Source organism: Oncorhynchus mykiss, chromosome 21, assembly GCF_013265735.2.
Source record: "Oncorhynchus mykiss isolate Arlee chromosome 21, USDA_OmykA_1.1, whole genome shotgun sequence".
Lineage (NCBI taxonomy): Eukaryota > Metazoa > Chordata > Actinopteri > Salmoniformes > Salmonidae > Oncorhynchus > Oncorhynchus mykiss.
In genome coordinates, this window is record NC_048585.1 from 64,625,276 (window position 1) to 64,644,322 (window position 19,047).

General features: G+C 44.5%; 1 protein-coding gene across 5 annotated transcripts in view; it reads right to left on the minus strand.

Annotated features, from left to right (window-relative positions):
- The window catches only part of LOC110509409 (F-box only protein 41), a 56,050-nt gene that overhangs the window by 33,520 nt on the left and 3,483 nt on the right, over window positions 1-19,047 (minus strand). For all 5 annotated transcript variants that reach the window (XR_005038737.1, XM_036958438.1, XM_036958437.1 and 2 more), the window contains 4 exons: window positions 8,211-9,139; window positions 2,781-3,174; window positions 2,017-2,078; window positions 1,087-1,412 (listed from right to left, as the gene is read on the minus strand). Coding sequence is in view for 4 of the 5 variants with exons in the window: in XM_036958438.1 (XP_036814333.1) it covers window positions 1,087-1,412; window positions 2,017-2,078; window positions 2,781-3,174; window positions 8,211-9,025 (1,597 nt within the window). In the remaining variant the exon portion in view is untranslated. The remainder of the gene's footprint in view (window positions 1-1,086; window positions 1,413-2,016; window positions 2,079-2,780; window positions 3,175-8,210; window positions 9,140-19,047) is intronic.

Sequence of the window (19,047 nt, forward strand, 5' to 3'; positions counted from 1 at the left end):
GGAGACTGGAGTTGTCTAGACAGTTATGTAAAGACTGGATTTGTCTAGACAGAGTTATGTGGAGACTGGAGTTGTCTTGACAGAGTTATGTGGAGACTGGAGTTGTCTAGACAGAGTTATGTGGAGACTGGAGTTGTCTAGACAGTTATGTAAAGACTGGATTTGTCTAGACAGAGTTATGTGGAGACTGGAGTTGTCTAGACAGAGTTATGTGGAGACTGGAGTTGTCTAGACAGAGTTATGTGGAGACTGGAGTTGTCTTGACAGAGTTATGTGAAGACTGGAGTTGTCTAGACAGAGTTATGTGGAGACTGGAGTTGTCTAGACAGAGTTATGTGGAGACTGGAGTTGTCTAGACAGAGTTATGTGGAGACTGAGGTTGTCTTGACAGAGTTATGTGAAGAATGCAGTTGTCTAGACAGAGTTATGTGGAGACTGGAGTTGTCTAGACAGAGTTATGTGGAGACTGGAGTTGTCTAGACAGAGTTATGTGGAGACTAGAGTTGTCTAGACAGTTATGTGGAGACTGGAGTTGTCTAGACAGAGTTATGTGGAGACTGGAGTTGTCTAGACAGAGTTATGGGGAGACTGGAGTTGTCTAGACAGAGTTATGTGGAGACTGGAGTTGTCTAGACAGAGTTATGTGAAGACTGATCTGCATCAGGTAGAGTTACAGTACACACAAGGTTATTACCTGAGCCAGGTGGGTGTTCTAGCCTGGTAAGGTTAAAGGTTATTCCCTGAGCCAGGTGAGTGTTCTAGCCTGGTAAGGTTAAAGGTTAATACCTGAGCCAGGTGGGTGTTCTAGCCTGGTAAGGTTAAAGGTTATTCCCTGAGCCAGGTGAGTGTTCTAGCCTGGTAAGGTTAAAGGTTAATACCTGAGCCAGGTGAGTGTTCTAGCCTGGTAAGGTTAAAGGTTAATACCTGAGCCGGGTGAGTGTTCCAGCCTGGAAAGGTTATTCCCTGAGCCGGGTGAGTGTTCCAGCCTGGAAAGGTTATTACCTGAGCCAGGTGAGTGTTCCAGCCTGGTAGGTTATTCCCTGAGCCGGGTGAGTGTTCCAGACTGATAAGGTTAAAGGTTATTACCTGAGCCAGGTGAGTGTTCCAGCCTGACGTGGGCGTGTCTCTGAGTCTCAGGTGTGCTCCAGGCCTCTGACCATGTGTCCTCCTCTTCATCATCCTCTTCCTCCTCTTCCTCTGTGCTGGGGGGCGCCCTCCACCTGGTCCGCCCCCACCCTCCCCTCCCCTCTGGGGTTCGCCTGTACCCCCTGTCCCTCCTCTCTCCTCCCTCTCGAGTAGAGCAGGGAACGTGGTAGTAACGGGCTTCCAGAGGTGTGGCCCACCCCCCCACCGAGTCACTGTCCCACCCCCCAGAACCCAGGGACAGCGTCCGCATACGACCAGCGGGGGCTCTAGAGAGAGAAAGGGAGACAGATACAGGTCCTGATTCCACAAAGACTGATATCCACTATATCAGCATTAGTTTGTTTATCCTGAATAAACAATCCAGCAAAATAGGATAAACACAGCTAAATTATGATCTAGGATCAACACAGCTAAAGTATAATCTAGGATCAACACAGCTAAATTATGATCTAGGATCAACACAGCTAAATTATGATCTAGGATCAACACAGATAAATTATGATCTAGGATCAACACAGCTAAATTATAATCTAGGATCAACACAGCTAAATTATGATCTAGGATCAACACAGCTAAATTATGATCTAGGATCAACACAGCTAAATTATGATCTAGGATCAACACAGATAAATTATTAACCAGGATCAACACAGATAAATTATGATCTAGGATCAACACAGCTAAATTATGATCATGGATCAACACAGCTAAATTATGATCATGGATCAACACAGCTAAATTATGATCTAGGATAAACACAGCTAAGTAATGATCTAGGATCCACACAGCTAAATAATGATCTAGGATCAACACAGCTAATTGATGATCAAGGATCAACACAGATAAATTAGGATAATGAGGTGTACCTACCCATAGTTGTTGTGATAGATCTGGTCTCCTAGTCTGTGTGACCCAGATACACTGTAGCTTCTCTATGAGAGAAAGAAAGAGAGGCAGAAACAGAGACAGAAAGAGGAAGACAGTGTGAGAGAGAGAGAGAGAGACAAAGAGAGATGGGAGAGAGAGAGAGAGAGATAGAGAGAATGGGGAGAGAAATAGAGAGAGCGGGAAAGAGATAGAAGGGGGAGAGAGAGAGAGAGAGAGAGAGAGAGATGGGAGAGAGAGAGAGAGATAGAGATAAGAGAGAGAGAGAGAGAGAGAGAGAGAGAGAGAGAGAGAGAGATGGGAGAGAGAGAGAGAGAGATAAGAGAGAGAGAGAGAGAGAGAGAGAGAGAGCGAGAGAGAGAGAGAGAGATGGGGGGAGAGAGAGAGAGAGAGAGAGAGAGAGAGAGAGAGAGATGGGAGAGAGAGAGAGAGATAGATAGAGAGATAAGAGAGAGAGAGAGAGAGAGAGAGAGAGAGAGCGAGAGAGAGAGAGATGGGAGAGAGAGAGAGAGAGACAGAGAGAGAGAGAGGAGAGCAAGAGAGAGGGAAAGAGATAGAAGGGAGAGAGAGAGAGAATGGGGAGAGAAAGAAAGAGAGCGAGAGAGAGCAAGAGAGAGAGGGTGAGAGAGAGACCGAGAGATAGACAGAGAACATTACTACAAAATGTCCAGCCATCACCCCAAGACCTGGGAAACTGGTTATGTGGACTTCTCAGCCAATCAACGATCAGATAAATTGTTCCTTCTCACCCTGTAGCCAATTAACTTTGACCCTGTGATGATGTCGTCTTCACTCCCGTTGTGGGCGTGTCCATTGGTCCTGTGGCCATTGGTCCCATTGTGGGAGTGACTATCGTTATTGTATGTACGGCTATTATCATTGTGGGTGTGTCTGTCATCATTGTGGGTGTGTCTGTCATCGTTGTGGGTGTGCCTGTCATCATTGTGGGTGTGTCTGTCATCGTTGTGGGCGTGTCTGTCATCGTTGTGGGCGTGTCTGTCTGTAGCCACCAGTAGCTGCAGTTTTCTCTCTGCCCGGTCGGCCCGTTCCAGCAGAGCCTCTATGAAGGTCTGCAGCTGAAGCTTGGCCTCTGCTTCTCTCTCTGCTGTGGCTGTCAGGAACCGCTCAATATCACACACCTCCCTGTGATATAAATACACATAGACACATGTTAACATCCACCCACACAGATTTACACATTTTATTACGTTACAGTCTTATTCTAAAATTGATTCAATTGTATTTTTTTCCTCATGAATCTACACACATTTGTTCTGCCACCTCTGGTCTCCGGGCCTCCAACCCATACGGGGGACGCAGCTCCCGCTCAGCCCAGTCCAAGATGTTCTCTGTCTTGACTTTGCTGATAGCTATTTCATTGAGGAAAGATGTACTTACTATACCTGGTAGTCCCACCTAGCTACTGTATTTTAAGATGAATGTATTACCTGTGAGTCGCTCTAGATAATAGCTAAATTACTCAAAGTGTAAATGTAAAACACATGGAACAGTGAACCATCTCTACATAGTAGGAACAATAACATGGAAGATCCTGTATCTAGTAGGAACAATAACAATAACATGGAAGATCCTGTATCTAGTAGGAACAATAACAATAACATGGAAGATCCTGTATCTAGTAGGAACAATAACAATAACATGGAAGATCCTGTATCTAGTAGGAACAATAACATGGAAGATCCTGTATCTAGTAGGAACAATAACAATAACATGGAAGATCCTGTATCTAGTAGGAACAATAACAATAACATGGAAGATCCTGTATCTAGTTGGAACAATAACATGGAAGATCCTGTATCTAGTAGGAACAATAACATGGAAGATCCTGTATCTAGTAGGAACAATAACATGGAAGATCCTGTATCTAGTAGGAACAATAACATGGAAGATCCTGTATCTAGTAGGAACAATAACATGGAAGATCCTGTATCTAGTAGGAACAATAACATGGAAGATCCTGTATCTAGTTGGAACAATAACAATAACATGGAAGATCCTGTATCTAGTAGGAACAATAACAATAACATGGAAGATCCTGTATCTAGTAGGAACAATAACAATAACATGGAAGATCCTGTATCTAGTAGGAACAATAACAATAACATGGAAGATCCTGTATCTAGTTGGAACAATAACATGGAAGATCCTGTATCTAGTAGGAACAATAACATGGAAGATCCTGTATCTAGTAGGAACAATAACATGGAAGATCCTGTATCTAGTAGGAACAATAACATGGAAGATCCTGTATCTAGTAGGAACAATAACATGGAAGATCCTGTATCTAGTAGGAACAATAACATGGAAGATCCTGTATCTAGTAGGAACAATAACATGGAAGATCCTGTATCTAGTTGGAACAATAACAATAACATGGAAGATCCTGTATCTAGTAGGAACAATAACATGGAAGATCCTGTATCTAGTAGGAACAATAACATGGAAGATCCTGTATCTAGTAGGAACAATAACATGGAAGATCCTGTATCTAGTAGGAACAATAACAATAACATGGAAGATCCTGTATCTAGTAGAAACAATAACAATAACATGGAAGATCCTGTATCTAGTAGGAACAATAACATGGAAGATCCTGTATCTAGTAGGAACAATAACATGGAAGATCCTGTATCTAGTAGGAACAATAACATGGAAGATCCTGTATCTAGTTGGAACAATAACATGGAAGATCCTGTATCTAGTTGGAACAATAACAATAACATGGAAGATCCTGTATCTAGTAGGAACAATAACATGGAAGATCCTGTATCTAGTAGGAACAATAACATGGAAGATCCTGTATCTAGTAGGAACAATAACATGGAAGATCCTGTATCTAGTAGGAACAATAACATGGAAGATCCTGTATCTAGTAGGAACAATAACATGGAAGATCCTGTATCTAGTAGGAACAATAACATGGAAGATCCTGTATCTAGTAGGAACAATAACATGGAAGATCCTGTATCTAGTAGGAACAATAACATGGAAGATCCTGCATCTAGTAGGAACAATAACATGGAAGATCCTGTATCTAGTAGGAACAATAACATGGAAGATCCTGCATCTAGTAGGAACAATAACATGGAAGATCCTGTATCTAGTAGGAACAATAACATGGAAGATCCTGCATCTAGTAGGAACAATAACATGGAAGATCCTGTATCTAGATGGAACAATAACAATAACATGGAATAACGAACAATCCTCTATCTAGTATCTATTAGAAACAATTATATGGAACAGTTTTCCTAAGACCCTTTTTGAGGCACCTGACCACACGACTGAACAGCCATCCAGGTGTGACAATACTGGGGCCTGTAGGACCTGCCTTGTTGATAGTGTTGTTAAGAAGTTAGAAACTAGGACCTGCCTTGTTGATAGTGTTGTTAAGAAGGTAGAAACTAGGGCCTGTAGGACCTGCCTTGTTTCTAACTTCTTAACAACACTATCAACAAGGCAGGTCCTACAGGCCCTAGTTTCTACCTTCTTAACAACACTATCAACAAGGCAGGTCCTAGTTTCTAACTTCTTAACAACACTATCAAATAGGACCTGCCTTGTTGATAGTGTTGTTAAGAAGGTAGAAACTAGGGCCTGTAGGACCTGCCTTGTTGATAGTGTTGTTAAGAAGTTAGAAACTAGGACCTGTAGGACCTGCCTTGTTGATAGTGCTGTTAAGATGGTAGAAACTAGGGCCTGTAGGACCTGCCTTGTTAATAGTGTTGTTAAGAAGGTAGAAACTAGGGCCTCTAGGACTTGCCTTGTTGATAGTGTTGTTAAGAAGGTAGAAACTATGGCCTGTAGGACCTGCCTTGTTGATAGTGCTGTTAAGAAGGTAGAAACTAGAGCCTCTAGGACCTGCCTTGTTAATAGTGTTGTTAAGAAGGTAGAAACTAGGGCCTCTAGGACTTGCCTTGTTGATAGTGTTGTTAAGAAGGTAGAAACTAGGGCCTGTAGAACCTGCCTTGTTGATAGTGTTGTTAAGAAGGTAGAAACTATGGCCTGTAGGACCTGCCTTGTTGATAGTGTTGTTAAGAAGGTAGAAACTAGGGCCTGTAGGACCAGCCTTGTTGATAGTGTTAAGAAGGTAGAGCAGCACTTTATTATGGACAGACTTCTCCCCATCTTAGCTACTGTTGTTGTATGTGACAAATAAAATTTGATTTGATTTGTTGTATCAATATGTTTTGACCATGACAGTTTACAATCCAGGGTTACTCCAAGCAATTTAGTCACCTCAAATTGCTCAAGTTCCACATTATTCATGACAAGATTTAGTTGAGGTTTAGGGTTTAGGGAATGATTTGTCCCAAATCTGTAAATATTTCGGACTAACTTATTCCTTGCCACCCACTCTGAAACTAACTGCAGCTCTTTGTTAAGTGTTAAGTGTTGCAATAATTTCAGTAGCTGTAGTAGCTGACATGTATAATGTTGAGTCATGCACATATATAGACACTCTGGCTTTACTTAAAGCCAGTGGCATGCTGTTAGTAAAGATTGAAAAAAGTAAGGGGCCTAGACAGCTGCCCTGGGGAATTCTTGATTCTAACTGGATTATGTTGGAGAGGATTCCATTAAGAACACCCTCTATGTTCTGTTAGACAGGTAATTCTTTATCCACAATAATGCACAGGGTGTAAAGCCTTGTAGAAAATATTGTTCATCGTCAATACAGGTTGGATAAGAGGTATATTCTCCATCGTCCTCTTGTACTGTTCAGTAGACAAACTATTTTTTCCCCTTCTCCTGAGTAGTAGGAGCAGTTCAAGCTAGCATAGAGAGAAATGTTTGCTTATGCTTCTGTGGCTGAAACTTAGCTTTGTAAAGCATAGAACGCCAGACTAGCCTGACATGTAGCTAGCATTTATAAACAGGCATAGAACACCAGACTAGCCTGACATGTAGCTAGCATTTATAAACAGGCATAGAACACCAGACTAGCCTGACATGTAGCTAGCATTTATAAACAGGCATAGAACACCAGATTAGCTTGACATGTAGCTAGCTAATAACACCAGACTAGCCTGACATGTAGCTAGCTAATAACACCAGACTAGCCTGACATGTAACTAGCTAATAACACCAGACTAGCCTGACTTGTAGCTAGCTAATAACACCATCCTAGCCTGACATGTAGCTAGCTAATAACCCCCGACTAGCCTGACTTGTAGCTAGCTAATAACACCAGCCTAGCCTGACAAGTAGCTAGCGAATATTTGTAAACATAAAACATAAATGTTAAATTTCAAATGCTAGCTCCAGTCAAAGAGTTTCTGGGCTGCTCTTGCTTGGTAAGCTACTCTGGCTCCCCTAGTGGATATCCCCTAAACAAGGCTCCTTTTTGCTTGGTAAGCTACTCGGTAAGCTACTCTGACTCCCACTAGAATATAAATCTTATTTAGTGGTGCCCCGACTCTCAAGTTAATTACATTTACATGATTAGCTCAATCAGGTAATATTAATTACGCAGAAATTATTTTATAGAATAGCATGTCATATCACTTAATCCTGCATAGCCAAAGACACGACATCATCCACGGCAACAGTAGACATGGGACTACACATACCATAATGCAACAGGCATGGGACTACACATACCATAATGCAACAGTAGACATGGGACTACACATACCATAATACAACAGTAGACATGGGACTACACATACCATAATACAACAGTAGACATGGGACTACACATACCTTAATACAACAGTAGACATGGGACTACACATACCATAATGCAACAGTAGACATGGGACTACACATACCATAATGCAACAGTAGGCATGGGACTACACATACCATAATGCAACAGTAGACATGGGACTACCTATACCATAATGCAACAGTAGACATGGGACTACACATACCATAATGCAACAGTAGACATGGGACTACCTATACCATAATGCAACAGTAGACATGGGACTACCTATACCATAATGCAACAGTAGACATTGGACTACACATACCATAATGCAACAGTAGACATGGGACTACACATACCTTAATACAACAGTAGACATGGGACTACACATACCATAATGCAACAGTAGGTTTCTGCTTGACTTGTGTTGTATCACTCTTATGGCTGCCGTATGTAGACATTATGAAGTGTTGTAAGGATGTTATGAAGCGTTATAATCACTCACTGCTGCTTGCGACACAGCTCCTGGTCCTTCCCCTGCAGGTCTCTTTTCAGAGTGGCCATCATCTCCACGGAGACCGCCACCTGCCGGGAGAGATGGGAAGCCTGGTCCTCCAGCTCCTCATTCTCCCTCTCCAGCCGCGCCGCATCCCGCCTCTCATGCTCTAACTCCGCCTCTCGACGCTCTAGCTCCGCCCTCAGACAGCCCACATGCTGGGACACCCTCTCCTCCACCTCGGCAAACGTCCTGGCGATACTCCTCTCCACCCCCAGCCTCTCGTCAATCCCCAGCCCCAGAGTGAGGCTCTCGTCCAGGCAGAGCCCAAACTCCAGGCCCAGGCTTGGCCCCAGCCACCGGCGGTCTAGGCCTCTCAGCCCCAAATCAGGCAGGCTGTCTCCCCTACAGCCAGGCAGGACCAGGGCCGTGGTGCTGTGAGGAGGTGCAGTAGAGGAGGAGGTAGCTACAGGACCAGCAGAATTACCAGGACCAGATGACCCTCCTCCCTGGTCTCTCCTGGTCAACATCTCAATGAGTAGGTGGGTGGAGGCAGAGGAGGACGCTAGATCCAGGCAGGCCAGGGGGAAAGGTAGTCTCTCCCTCTCCGAACCCAGGACGGGGTGCTTCGGCTGGGCCACGGCGTGGGGGAGGAGTGGCAGCAGAGTTCCTGGGCTGGAGCTCCTGGCCCGGGCCTGAGACAGAACCAGGAGGGTCTCGTAGGTGTGTCGGCTGACCAGGTGGGACCGGAGGGCAGGTACGCTGTCGAAACGCTTGTCGTCTCCGCAGCGAGGGCAGAAGTACGGGAGGTCACATGATGCCATCGCTTCCGCCGGACTACCCTGGGCATCCCCTCGAACACACCCAGGGATAAGAGGTCAGAGGTCAGGGGTTAAAGTCAATCAGTGGTGTGTTCAGTGCTCTCTACCACTCCATACCTGCAGAACAGATTACAGAGCATCAGGATCATGGCTAGGAAAAAATGGTCTACTTTCATCGCTCTGTCTGTCTGTCAGATGACAACCCTGTCCTGTACAACCTAACGGGAAGAAAGAGCACACACACACACACACACACACACATACCCATACACATACACATACACACACACACACACACACATACCCATACACATACACATACACACACACACACACACACACACATACCCATACACATACACATACACATACACACACACACACACACACACACATACCCATACACATACACATACACACACACACACACACACACATACCCATACACATACACATACACATACACACACACACACAGATTTGGTCAGTGTGTGCGCGTGTTTGTGTGTTTGTGTGTGTGTGTATGCATGTATATGCGTGTGTGTGTGTGTGTGTATGCTTGTAAAAGTGTGTGTGTGTATGCATGTGTGTGTGTGTGTGTGTGTGTTTGTGTGTGTGTGTGTGTGTGTGTGTGTGTGTGTGTGTGTGTGTATACACATGAGAATCAGTTCAGATGGGGTTCACAGAGAGAGCCCTGTGTCCACTTTACATACATCATTTCTATAATCATTAATTAATGTCTGGAGTCTTTTAACATCAGAACTGAATCCACATGTCCCTATTCTATATAGGTCACTCTCTAAACAATGTGAATCCATATGTCCCTATTCTATATAGGTCACTCTCTAAACAATGTGAATCCATATGTCCCTATTCTATATAGGTCACTCTCTAAACAATGTGAATCCATATGTCCCTATTCTATATAGGTCACTCTCTAAACAATGTGAATCCATATGTCCCTATTCTATATAGGTCACTCTCTAAACAAGGTGAATCCATATGTCCCTATTCTATATAGGTCACTCTCTAAACAATGTGAATCCATATGTCCCTATTCTATATAGGTCACTCTCAAAACAATGTGGGTCATTAAAAATTCATTACAATGAAGCACTCAGTGATTAACTGCACCTCGCTCTTAACTTTGTCTCTCTCCAGAAAGAAACAGGAAAATGAAAAAGAAAGAGAGGGAGAGAATCGAGGTCAGACAGGGGAAGAGCGGAGATGAGGGGGAAGGAGAGAGGTCAGAGAGAGGAGGAGAGGAGGAGAAGAGGGAAGAGAGGGAGGTAGAGTGAGGAGAGGGAGGTAGAGTGAGGAGAGGGAGGTAGAGTGAGGAGAGGGAGGTAGAGTGAGGAGAGGGAGGTAGAGGAAGGAGAGGAGGGGGAAGGAGAGAGGTCAGAGAGAGGAGGAGAGGAGGAGAAGAGGGTAGAGTTATGTGGAGACTGATCTGCATCAGGTAGAGTGATGTGGAGACTGATCTGCATCAGGTAGGGTGATGTGGAGACTGATCTGCATCAGGTAGGGTGATGTGGAGACAGATCTGGGTCAGGTAGGGTGATGTGGAGACAGATCTGCATCAGGTAGGGTGATGTGGAGACTGATCTGCATCAGGTAGGGTGATGTGGAGACTGATCTGCATCAGGTAGGGTGATGTGGAGACTGATCTGCATCAGGTAGGGTGATGTGGAGACTGATCTGCATCAGGTAGGGTGATGTGGAGACTGATCTGCATCAGGTAGAGTTATGTGGAGACAGATCTGGGTCAGGTAGAGTGATGTGGAGACAGATCTGGGTCAGGTAGAGTGATGTGGAGACAGATCTGGGTCAGGTAGAGTGATGTGGAGACTGATCTGGGTCAGACAGGGTGATGTGGAGACTGATCTGCATCAGGTAGGGTGATGTGGAGACTGATCTGGGTCAGGTAGAGTGATGTGGAGACAGATATGCGTCAGGTAGAGTGATGTGGAGACTGATCTGGGTCAGACAGACTTGTGTGGAGACTGATCTGGGTCAGACAGACTTGTGTGGAGACTGATCTGGGTCAGACAGGCTGATGTGGAGACTGATCTGCATCAGGTAGAGTGATGTGGAGACTGATCTGCATCAGGTAGGGTAATGTGGAGACTGATCTGCATCAGGTAGAGTAATGTGGAGACTGATCTGCGTCAGGTAGAGCGATGTGGAGAATGATCTGCGTCAGACAGACTTGTGTGGAGACTGATCTGCATCAGGTAGGGTAATGTGGAGACTGATCTGGGTCAGGTTGAGTGATGTGGAGACAGATCTGGGTCAGGTATAGTGATGTGGAGACTGATCTGCATCAGGTAGGGTGATGTGGAGACTGATCTGCATCAGGTAGGGTGATGTGGAGACTGATCTGCATCAGGTAGAGTTATGTGGAGACAGATCTGGGTCAGGTAGAGTGATGTGGAGACAGATCTGGGTCAGGTAGAGTGATGTGGAGACAGATCTGGGTCAGGTAGAGTGATGTGGAGACTGATCTGGGTCAGACAGGGTGATGTGGAGACTGATCTGCATCAGGTAGGGTGATGTGGAGACTGATCTGGGTCAGGTAGAGTGATGTGGAGACAGATATGCGTCAGGTAGAGTGATGTGGAGACTGATCTGGGTCAGACAGACTTGTGTGGAGACTGATCTGGGTCAGACAGACTTGTGTGGAGACTGATCTGGGTCAGACAGGCTGATGTGGAGACTGATCTGCATCAGGTAGAGTGATGTGGAGACTGATCTGCATCAGGTAGGGTAATGTGGAGACTGATCTGCATCAGGTAGAGTAATGTGGAGACTGATCTGCGTCAGGTAGAGCGATGTGGAGAATGATCTGCGTCAGACAGACTTGTGTGGAGACTGATCTGCATCAGGTAGGGTAATGTGGAGACTGATCTGGGTCAGGTTGAGTGATGTGGAGACAGATCTGGGTCAGGTATAGTGATGTGGAGACTGATCTGCATCAGGTAGGGTAATGTGGAGACTGATCTGGGTCAGGTAGAGTTATGTGGAGACTGATCTGCATCAGATAGAGTGATGTGGAGACAGATCTGGGTCAGGTTGAGTGATGTGGAGACTGATCTGCATCAGGTAGGGTGATGTAGAGACTGATCTGGGTCAGGTATAGTGATGTGGAGACTGATCTGGGTCAGGTAGAGTGATGTGGAGACTGATCTGCATCAGGTAGAGTGATGTGGAGACTGATCTGCATCAGGTAGAGTGATGTGGAGACTGATCTGCATCAGGTAGAGTAATGTGGAGACTGATCTGCGTCAGGTAGAGCGATGTGGAGAATGATCTGCGTCAGACAGACTTGTGTGGAGACTGATCTGCATCAGGTATAGTGATGTGGAGACTGATCTGGGTCAGGTAGAGTGATGTGGAGACTGATCTGGGTCAGGTAGAGTGATGTGGAGACAGATCTGGGTCAGGTAGAGTGATGTGGAGACAGATCTGGGTCAGGTAGAGTGATGTGGAGACAGATCTGGGTCAGACAGGGTGATGTGGAGACTGATCTGCATCAGGTAGAGTGATGTGGAGACAGATCTGGGTCAGGTAGAGTGATGTGGAGACAGATCTGGGTCAGGTAGAGTGATGTGGAGACTGATCTGGGTCAGGTAGAGTGATGTGGAGACTGATCTGGGTCAGACAGACTTGTGTGGAGACTGATCTGGGTCAGACAGGCTGATGTGGAGACTGATCTGGGTCAGGTATAGTGATGTGGAGACTGATCTGGGTCAGGTAGAGAGATGTGGAGACTGATCTGCATCAGGTAGGGTAATGTGGAGACTGATCTGGGTCAGGTAGAGTTATGTGGAGACTGATCTGCATCAGGTAGAGTGATGTGGAGACAGATCTGGGTCAGGTATAGTGATGTGGAGACTGATCTGCATCAGGTAGGGTAATGTGGAGACTGATCTGGGTCAGGTAGAGTTATGTGGAGACTGATCTGCATCAGAAAGAGTGATGTGGAGACAGATCTGGGTCAGGTTGAGTGATGTGGAGACTGATCTGCATCAGGTAGGGTGATGTAGAGACTGATCTGGGTCAGGTATAGTGATGTGGAGACTGATCTGGGTCAGGTAGAGTGATGTGGAGACTGATCTGCATCAGGTAGAGTGATGTGGAGACTGATCTGGGTCAGGTAGAGTAATGTGGAGACTGATCTGCGTCAGGTAGAGCGATGTGGAGACTGATCTGCATCAGGTAGGGTGATGTGGAGACTGATCTGCATCAGGTAGAGTAATGTGGAGACTGATCTGCGTCAGGTAGAGCGATGTGGAGACTGATCTGCATCAGGTAGGGTAATGTGGAGACTGATCTGGGTCAGGTAGAGTTATGTGGAGACTGATCTGCATCAGGTAGAGTGATGTGGAGACAGATCTGGGTCAGGTATAGTGATGTGGAGACTGATCTGCATCAGGTAGGGTAATGTGGAGACTGATCTGGGTCAGGTAGAGTTATGTGGAGACTGATCTGCATCAGAAAGAGTGATGTGGAGACAGATCTGGGTCAGGTTGAGTGATGTGGAGACTGATCTGCATCAGGTAGGGTGATGTAGAGACTGATCTGGGTCAGGTATAGTGATGTGGAGACTGATCTGGGTCAGGTAGAGTGATGTGGAGACTGATCTGCATCAGGTAGAGTGATGTGGAGACTGATCTGGGTCAGGTAGAGTAATGTGGAGACTGATCTGCGTCAGGTAGAGCGATGTGGAGACTGATCTGCATCAGGTAGGGTGATGTGGAGACTGATCTGCATCAGGTAGAGTAATGTGGAGACTGATCTGCGTCAGGTAGAGCGATGTGGAGACTGATCTGCATCAGGTAGGGTGATGTGGAGACTGATCTGCATCAGGTATAGTGATGTGGAGACTGATCTGGGTCAGGTAGAGTGATGTGGAGACTGATCTGGGTCAGGTAGAGTGATGTGGAGACAGATCTGGGTCAGGTAGAGTGATGTGGAGACAGATCTGGGTCAGGTAGAGTGATGTGGAGACAGATCTGGGTCAGGTAGAGTGATGTGGAGACAGATCTGGGTCAGGTAGAGTGATGTGGAGACAGATCTGGGTCAGGTAGAGTGATGTGGAGACTGATCTGCATCAGGTAGAGTAATGTGGAGACAGATCTGGGTCAGGTAGAGTGATGTGGAGACAGATCTGGGTCAGGTAGAGTGATGTGGAGACTGATCTGGGTCAGGTAGAGTGATGTGGAGACTGATCTGGGTCAGGTAGAGTGATGTGGAGACTGATCTGGGTCAGGTTGAGTGATGTGGAGAATGATCTGGGTCAGGTATAGTGATGTGGAGACTGATCTGGGTCAGGTAGAGTGATGTGGAGACTGATCTGGGTCAGACAGACTTGTGTGGAGATACTACGTTCCAAATGACACCCTATATACACTGAGTGAACAAAACATTAGGAACACCTGCTCTTTCCATAAGACTGACCAGGTGAATCGAGGTTTAAAACTATGATCCCTTATTGATGTCACTTGTTAAATCCACTTTAATCAGTGTAGATGAAGGGGAGGAGACAGGTTAAAGAAGAATGTTTAAGCCTTCAGACAATTGAGACATGGATTGTATGTGCGCCATTCAGAGGGTGAATGGGTAAGACAACATATTGAAGTGCCTTTGAGCGGTGTATGGTAGTAGGTGCCCGGCGCACCGGTTTGTGTCAAGAACTGCAACAGTTTCCCGTGTGAATCAAGAACGGTCCACCACCCAAAGGACATCCAGACAACTTGACAACTGTGAGAAGCATTGGAGTCAACATGGGCCAGCATCCCTGTGTCCTTAATGTTTTGTACACTCGTTGCAGTGCACTACATCTGACCAGAACCCTATGGTTAAAAACTGGCGCACTGTAAAGGGTATCATTTAGGACGCAGGCAAAGAGAGTTGGGTATTACAGTCAGGCTATTTAAAAGCTCTGCAGTCTCTCTCTCTCTCTCTCTCTCTGTCTCTCTCTCTGTCTCTCTCTCTCTCTCTCTCTCTCTCTCTCTCTCGCTTTCCCATGAGGTTGGAGAGAGGAGAATGATGGTAGTGAGGGGGAAGGGAGTGAGGGGGGGAGCATGTGGATGCCGATGTCATCTCCTCCAAACCTTTAGTGACGGCTGGGTGAGCAAAAAGAAAGAACTGCTCTGTCCCTCTCTCTCTCTCTCTCTCTCTCTCTCTCTCTCTCTCTCTCCCTTCCTCTGTCTGTCTCTCTGTCTCTCAATTCAATTAAATTTGCTTTATCGGCTTGATGTAAATATTGCCAAAGCTTACTTTTGATATTTACAATATGAAAATAATAAGAATAAAAATTGTCAACGGGACAACAGTAACAACAAAAACCAAGGGTCAAAATAACCATATATTGAACAATAACAATAAGCATACAGTAGAGGACATGTGCAGGTTGATTGGTCTGTCAGACACTGTCCCTCATCTTATGGCAGGCAGGAATGTAGTGCTCTGCCAACCCGCAGCTCTCTGCGTCCTCCCCCAACAGGACGGGTAGCTTATCCTCATCAGAGAGGTCTTTGAAACCTTGAAGAAGGGTTTCAAATTTGGGGAAATGACACTCTCAGATTGCTTTATATTTTGGGCATTTTGTCAGGAAATGCAGCTCTGTCTCAGGTTCTGCTGTTGTGCAGTGGTTGCACAGCCTTTCTTCTACAGGGAGCCAGGTTTTCCTGTGTCTACCCTTCTCAATGGCAAGGCTGTGCTCACTGAGCCTGTACTTTGTCAAGGTTTTTCTAAGGTTTTGATCAGTAACCATGGTCAAATAGTTATCCACGGTGTACAGTTGATTTAGGGTCAGATAGCACTGCTTTGTGTTTGTGCTTGTGTTTCCCAGTAAGCAATGTAGTTTTGTTTTGACTGTGAAGTAATTTGGTTTATCCTGATTGATTGGATGTTCTGGTCCTGAGGCTTCAGTGTGTTAGTAGAACAGGTTAGTGAACTCAGGACCAGCTGGATGAGGGGACTTTTCTTTGCTCAGCTCTTGGCATTGCAGGGCTTGGGAGGGGGTCACTGTATTTGAGATGTTTCCAAAACTTAATTGCTCTTTTTTAGTTTGTATTATTAGTGGATATTGGCCTAATTCTGCCCTGCATGCATTGTGTGTAGTTTTCCTCTGGACATGTAGAAGAATCTTACAGAACTCTGCATGCAGGGTTTCAATGGGGTGTTTGTCCCATTTTGTGAAATCTTGTTTTGCAAGACTCCACACCTCGCTGCCATGAAGTGCAATTGGTTCAATGACACATTCAATTAGTTTTAGCCAAATTGTAATAGGTATTTGAATTAGTTGTTTAATGGTGTAGAATGCCCTGTGTGCTTTCTCTCTCAGTTCATTCACTGCCTCATTAAGGTGTCCAGTTGAGCTTATTTTTAAACCTCAGTAATTGTAGTGTGTGCAGTACTCTATATATTTTGTACCAATTGAGAACTTTGGTCTAATTCCCTGAGATCTGGATCTTCTCAAGAAAATCATTATTTTAGTATTTTTGGGGTTTACTGCCAGGGCCGAGGTCTGGCAGTACTGCTCTAGCAGGTCCAGGCTCTGTTGTTGGCCATGTGCTGTGGGTGACAGCAGGCATAGGTCATCTGCGAAGAGTAGGCATTAAACCTCTGAATTGTGGAGACTAACACCAGGGGCTGAGGATTTCTAGAATAGTGGCCAATTAGTTGATGTAAATATTGGAGAGTGCAGGGCTCAGAATGCAACCCTGGCGAAAGCCCCGCTCCTGGTTAAAGAATTATGTTATTTTCTTGCCAATTGTAATGCTGCACGTATTGCCAGTATACATTGATTTAATTACGTGATATGTTTTACCCCCTACACCACTCTCAATAACTTTAGAATCAAATGCTTTTTGGAAGTCAATAAAGCAAGCGTATATTTTGGTATTATTTTGGTGGACATGTTTATCAATCAGGGTGTGTAGAGTGTAAGTATGGCCATGCAATGTTTTGGTATAAATCCAATTTGTCTTTTACTCAAGACATTGTGCTTATTAAGGAAGTTGAGAATTCTTACGTTTATAATACTACAGAAAACCTTCCCCAGGTTACTGTTCACACAAAGGCCTCTGGAATTGTTTGGGTCAAATTTTTCTCTGTTCTTAAAGATTGGGGTTATGAGTCCTTGATTCCAGATGTCAGGGAAATAACCTACACTCAGGATCAAACTAAACAGTTTTAATGTAGCCAATTTAAATGTTGCACTAGTGAGTTTGAGCATTTCATTTAGGATGCCATCAGGTCCACATGCTTTTTTAAATTTGAGAGCCTGAAGTTTCTTATAGAGCTCCTGGTCAGGAATAGTTTAGTTTCTTATAGAGCTCCTGGTCAGTAATAGTTTAGTTTCTTATAGAGCTCCTGGTCAGTAATAGTTTAGTTTCTTATAGAGCTCCTGGTCAGTAATAGTTTAGTGTCTTATAGAGCTCCTGGTCAGTAATAGTTTAGTGTCTTCTAGAGCTCCTGGTCAGTAATAGTTTAGTGTCTTATAGAGCTCCTGGTCAGTAATAGTTTAGTGTCTTATAGAGCTCCTGGTCAGTAATAGTTTAGTGTCTTATAGAGCTCCTGGTCAGTAATAGTTTAGTGTCTTATAGAGCTCCTGGTCAGTAATAGTTTAGTTTCTTCTAGAGCTCCTGGTCAGTAATAGTTTAGTGTCTTATAGAGCTCCTGGTCAGTAATAGTTTAGTTTCTTATAGAGCTCCTGGTCAGTAATAGTTTAGTTTCTTCTAGAGCTCCTGGTCAGTAATAGTTTAGTGTCTTATAGAGCTCCTGGTCAGTAATAGTTTAGTTTCTTATAGAGCTCCTGGTCAGTAATTGGGGAGTCCAGTGGATGTTGATTGTCCTTTATAGCTTTTTCTAATCCATTCAACTTCTCATGAATTTAGTGTTGTTCTGAATTTTTTTTAAAATTTTGCCAGAAGTTGTTTGTGTTTCTGGACTCCTCAATTTGTGTCAGCTGCTTGCTGTTGTACTGTGCTTGTTTGGTTCTGAGTGTACGTTTATAGAGTTTTAAAGTCTCACAGTAATGAAGGCGTAATTCACCATTATTTGGGTCTCTGTGCTTTTGGTTGCATAGTTATAATTTTACAATCTGCATCAAACCAGTCGTCATCTGTGGTCTTTTTTAGTTTAGTTTTTTAAATCAATTTCAATTGTGCTTCTTTTGCCGTTTGCCTGAATATATAGTTGATGTTTTGTTCTGCTAGATTGATGCCTTCTTCACTGTGAGTGGATGTGGTCTGCATATATAGTTGATGCCTTCTTCACTGTGAGTGGATGTGGTCTGAATATATAGTTGATGCCTTCTTCACTGTGAGTGGATGTGGTCTGAATATATAGTTGATGCCTTCTTCACTGTGAGTGGATGTGGTCTGAATATATAGTTGATGCCTTCTTCACTGTGAGTGAATGTGGTCTGCATATATAGTTGATGCCTTCTTCACTGTGAGTGGATGTGGTCTGAATATATAGTTGATGCCTTCTTCACTGTGAGTGGATGTGGTCTGAATATATAGTTGATGCCTTCTTCACTGTGAGTGGATGTGGTCTGAATATATAGTTGATGCCTTCTTCACTGTGAGTGGATGTGGTCTGAATATATAGTTGATGCCTTCTTCACTGTGAGTGAATGTGGTCTGAATATATAGTTGATGCCTTCTTCACTGTGAGTGTGAGTGAATGTGGTCTGAATATATAGTTGATGCCTTCTTCACTGTGAGTGAATGTGGTCTGAATATATAGTTGATGCCTTCTTCACTGTGAGTGTGAGTGAATGTGGTCTGAATATATAGTTGATGCCTTCTTCACTGTGAGTGGATGTGGTCTGAATATATAGTTGATGCCTTCTTCACTGTGAGTGGATGTGGTCTGAATATATAGTTGATGCCTTCTTCACTGTGAGTGGATGTGGTCTGAATATATAGTTGATGCCTTCTTCACTGTGAGTGAATGTGGTCTGAATATATAGTTGATGCCTTCTTCACTGTGAGTGAATGTGGTCTGAA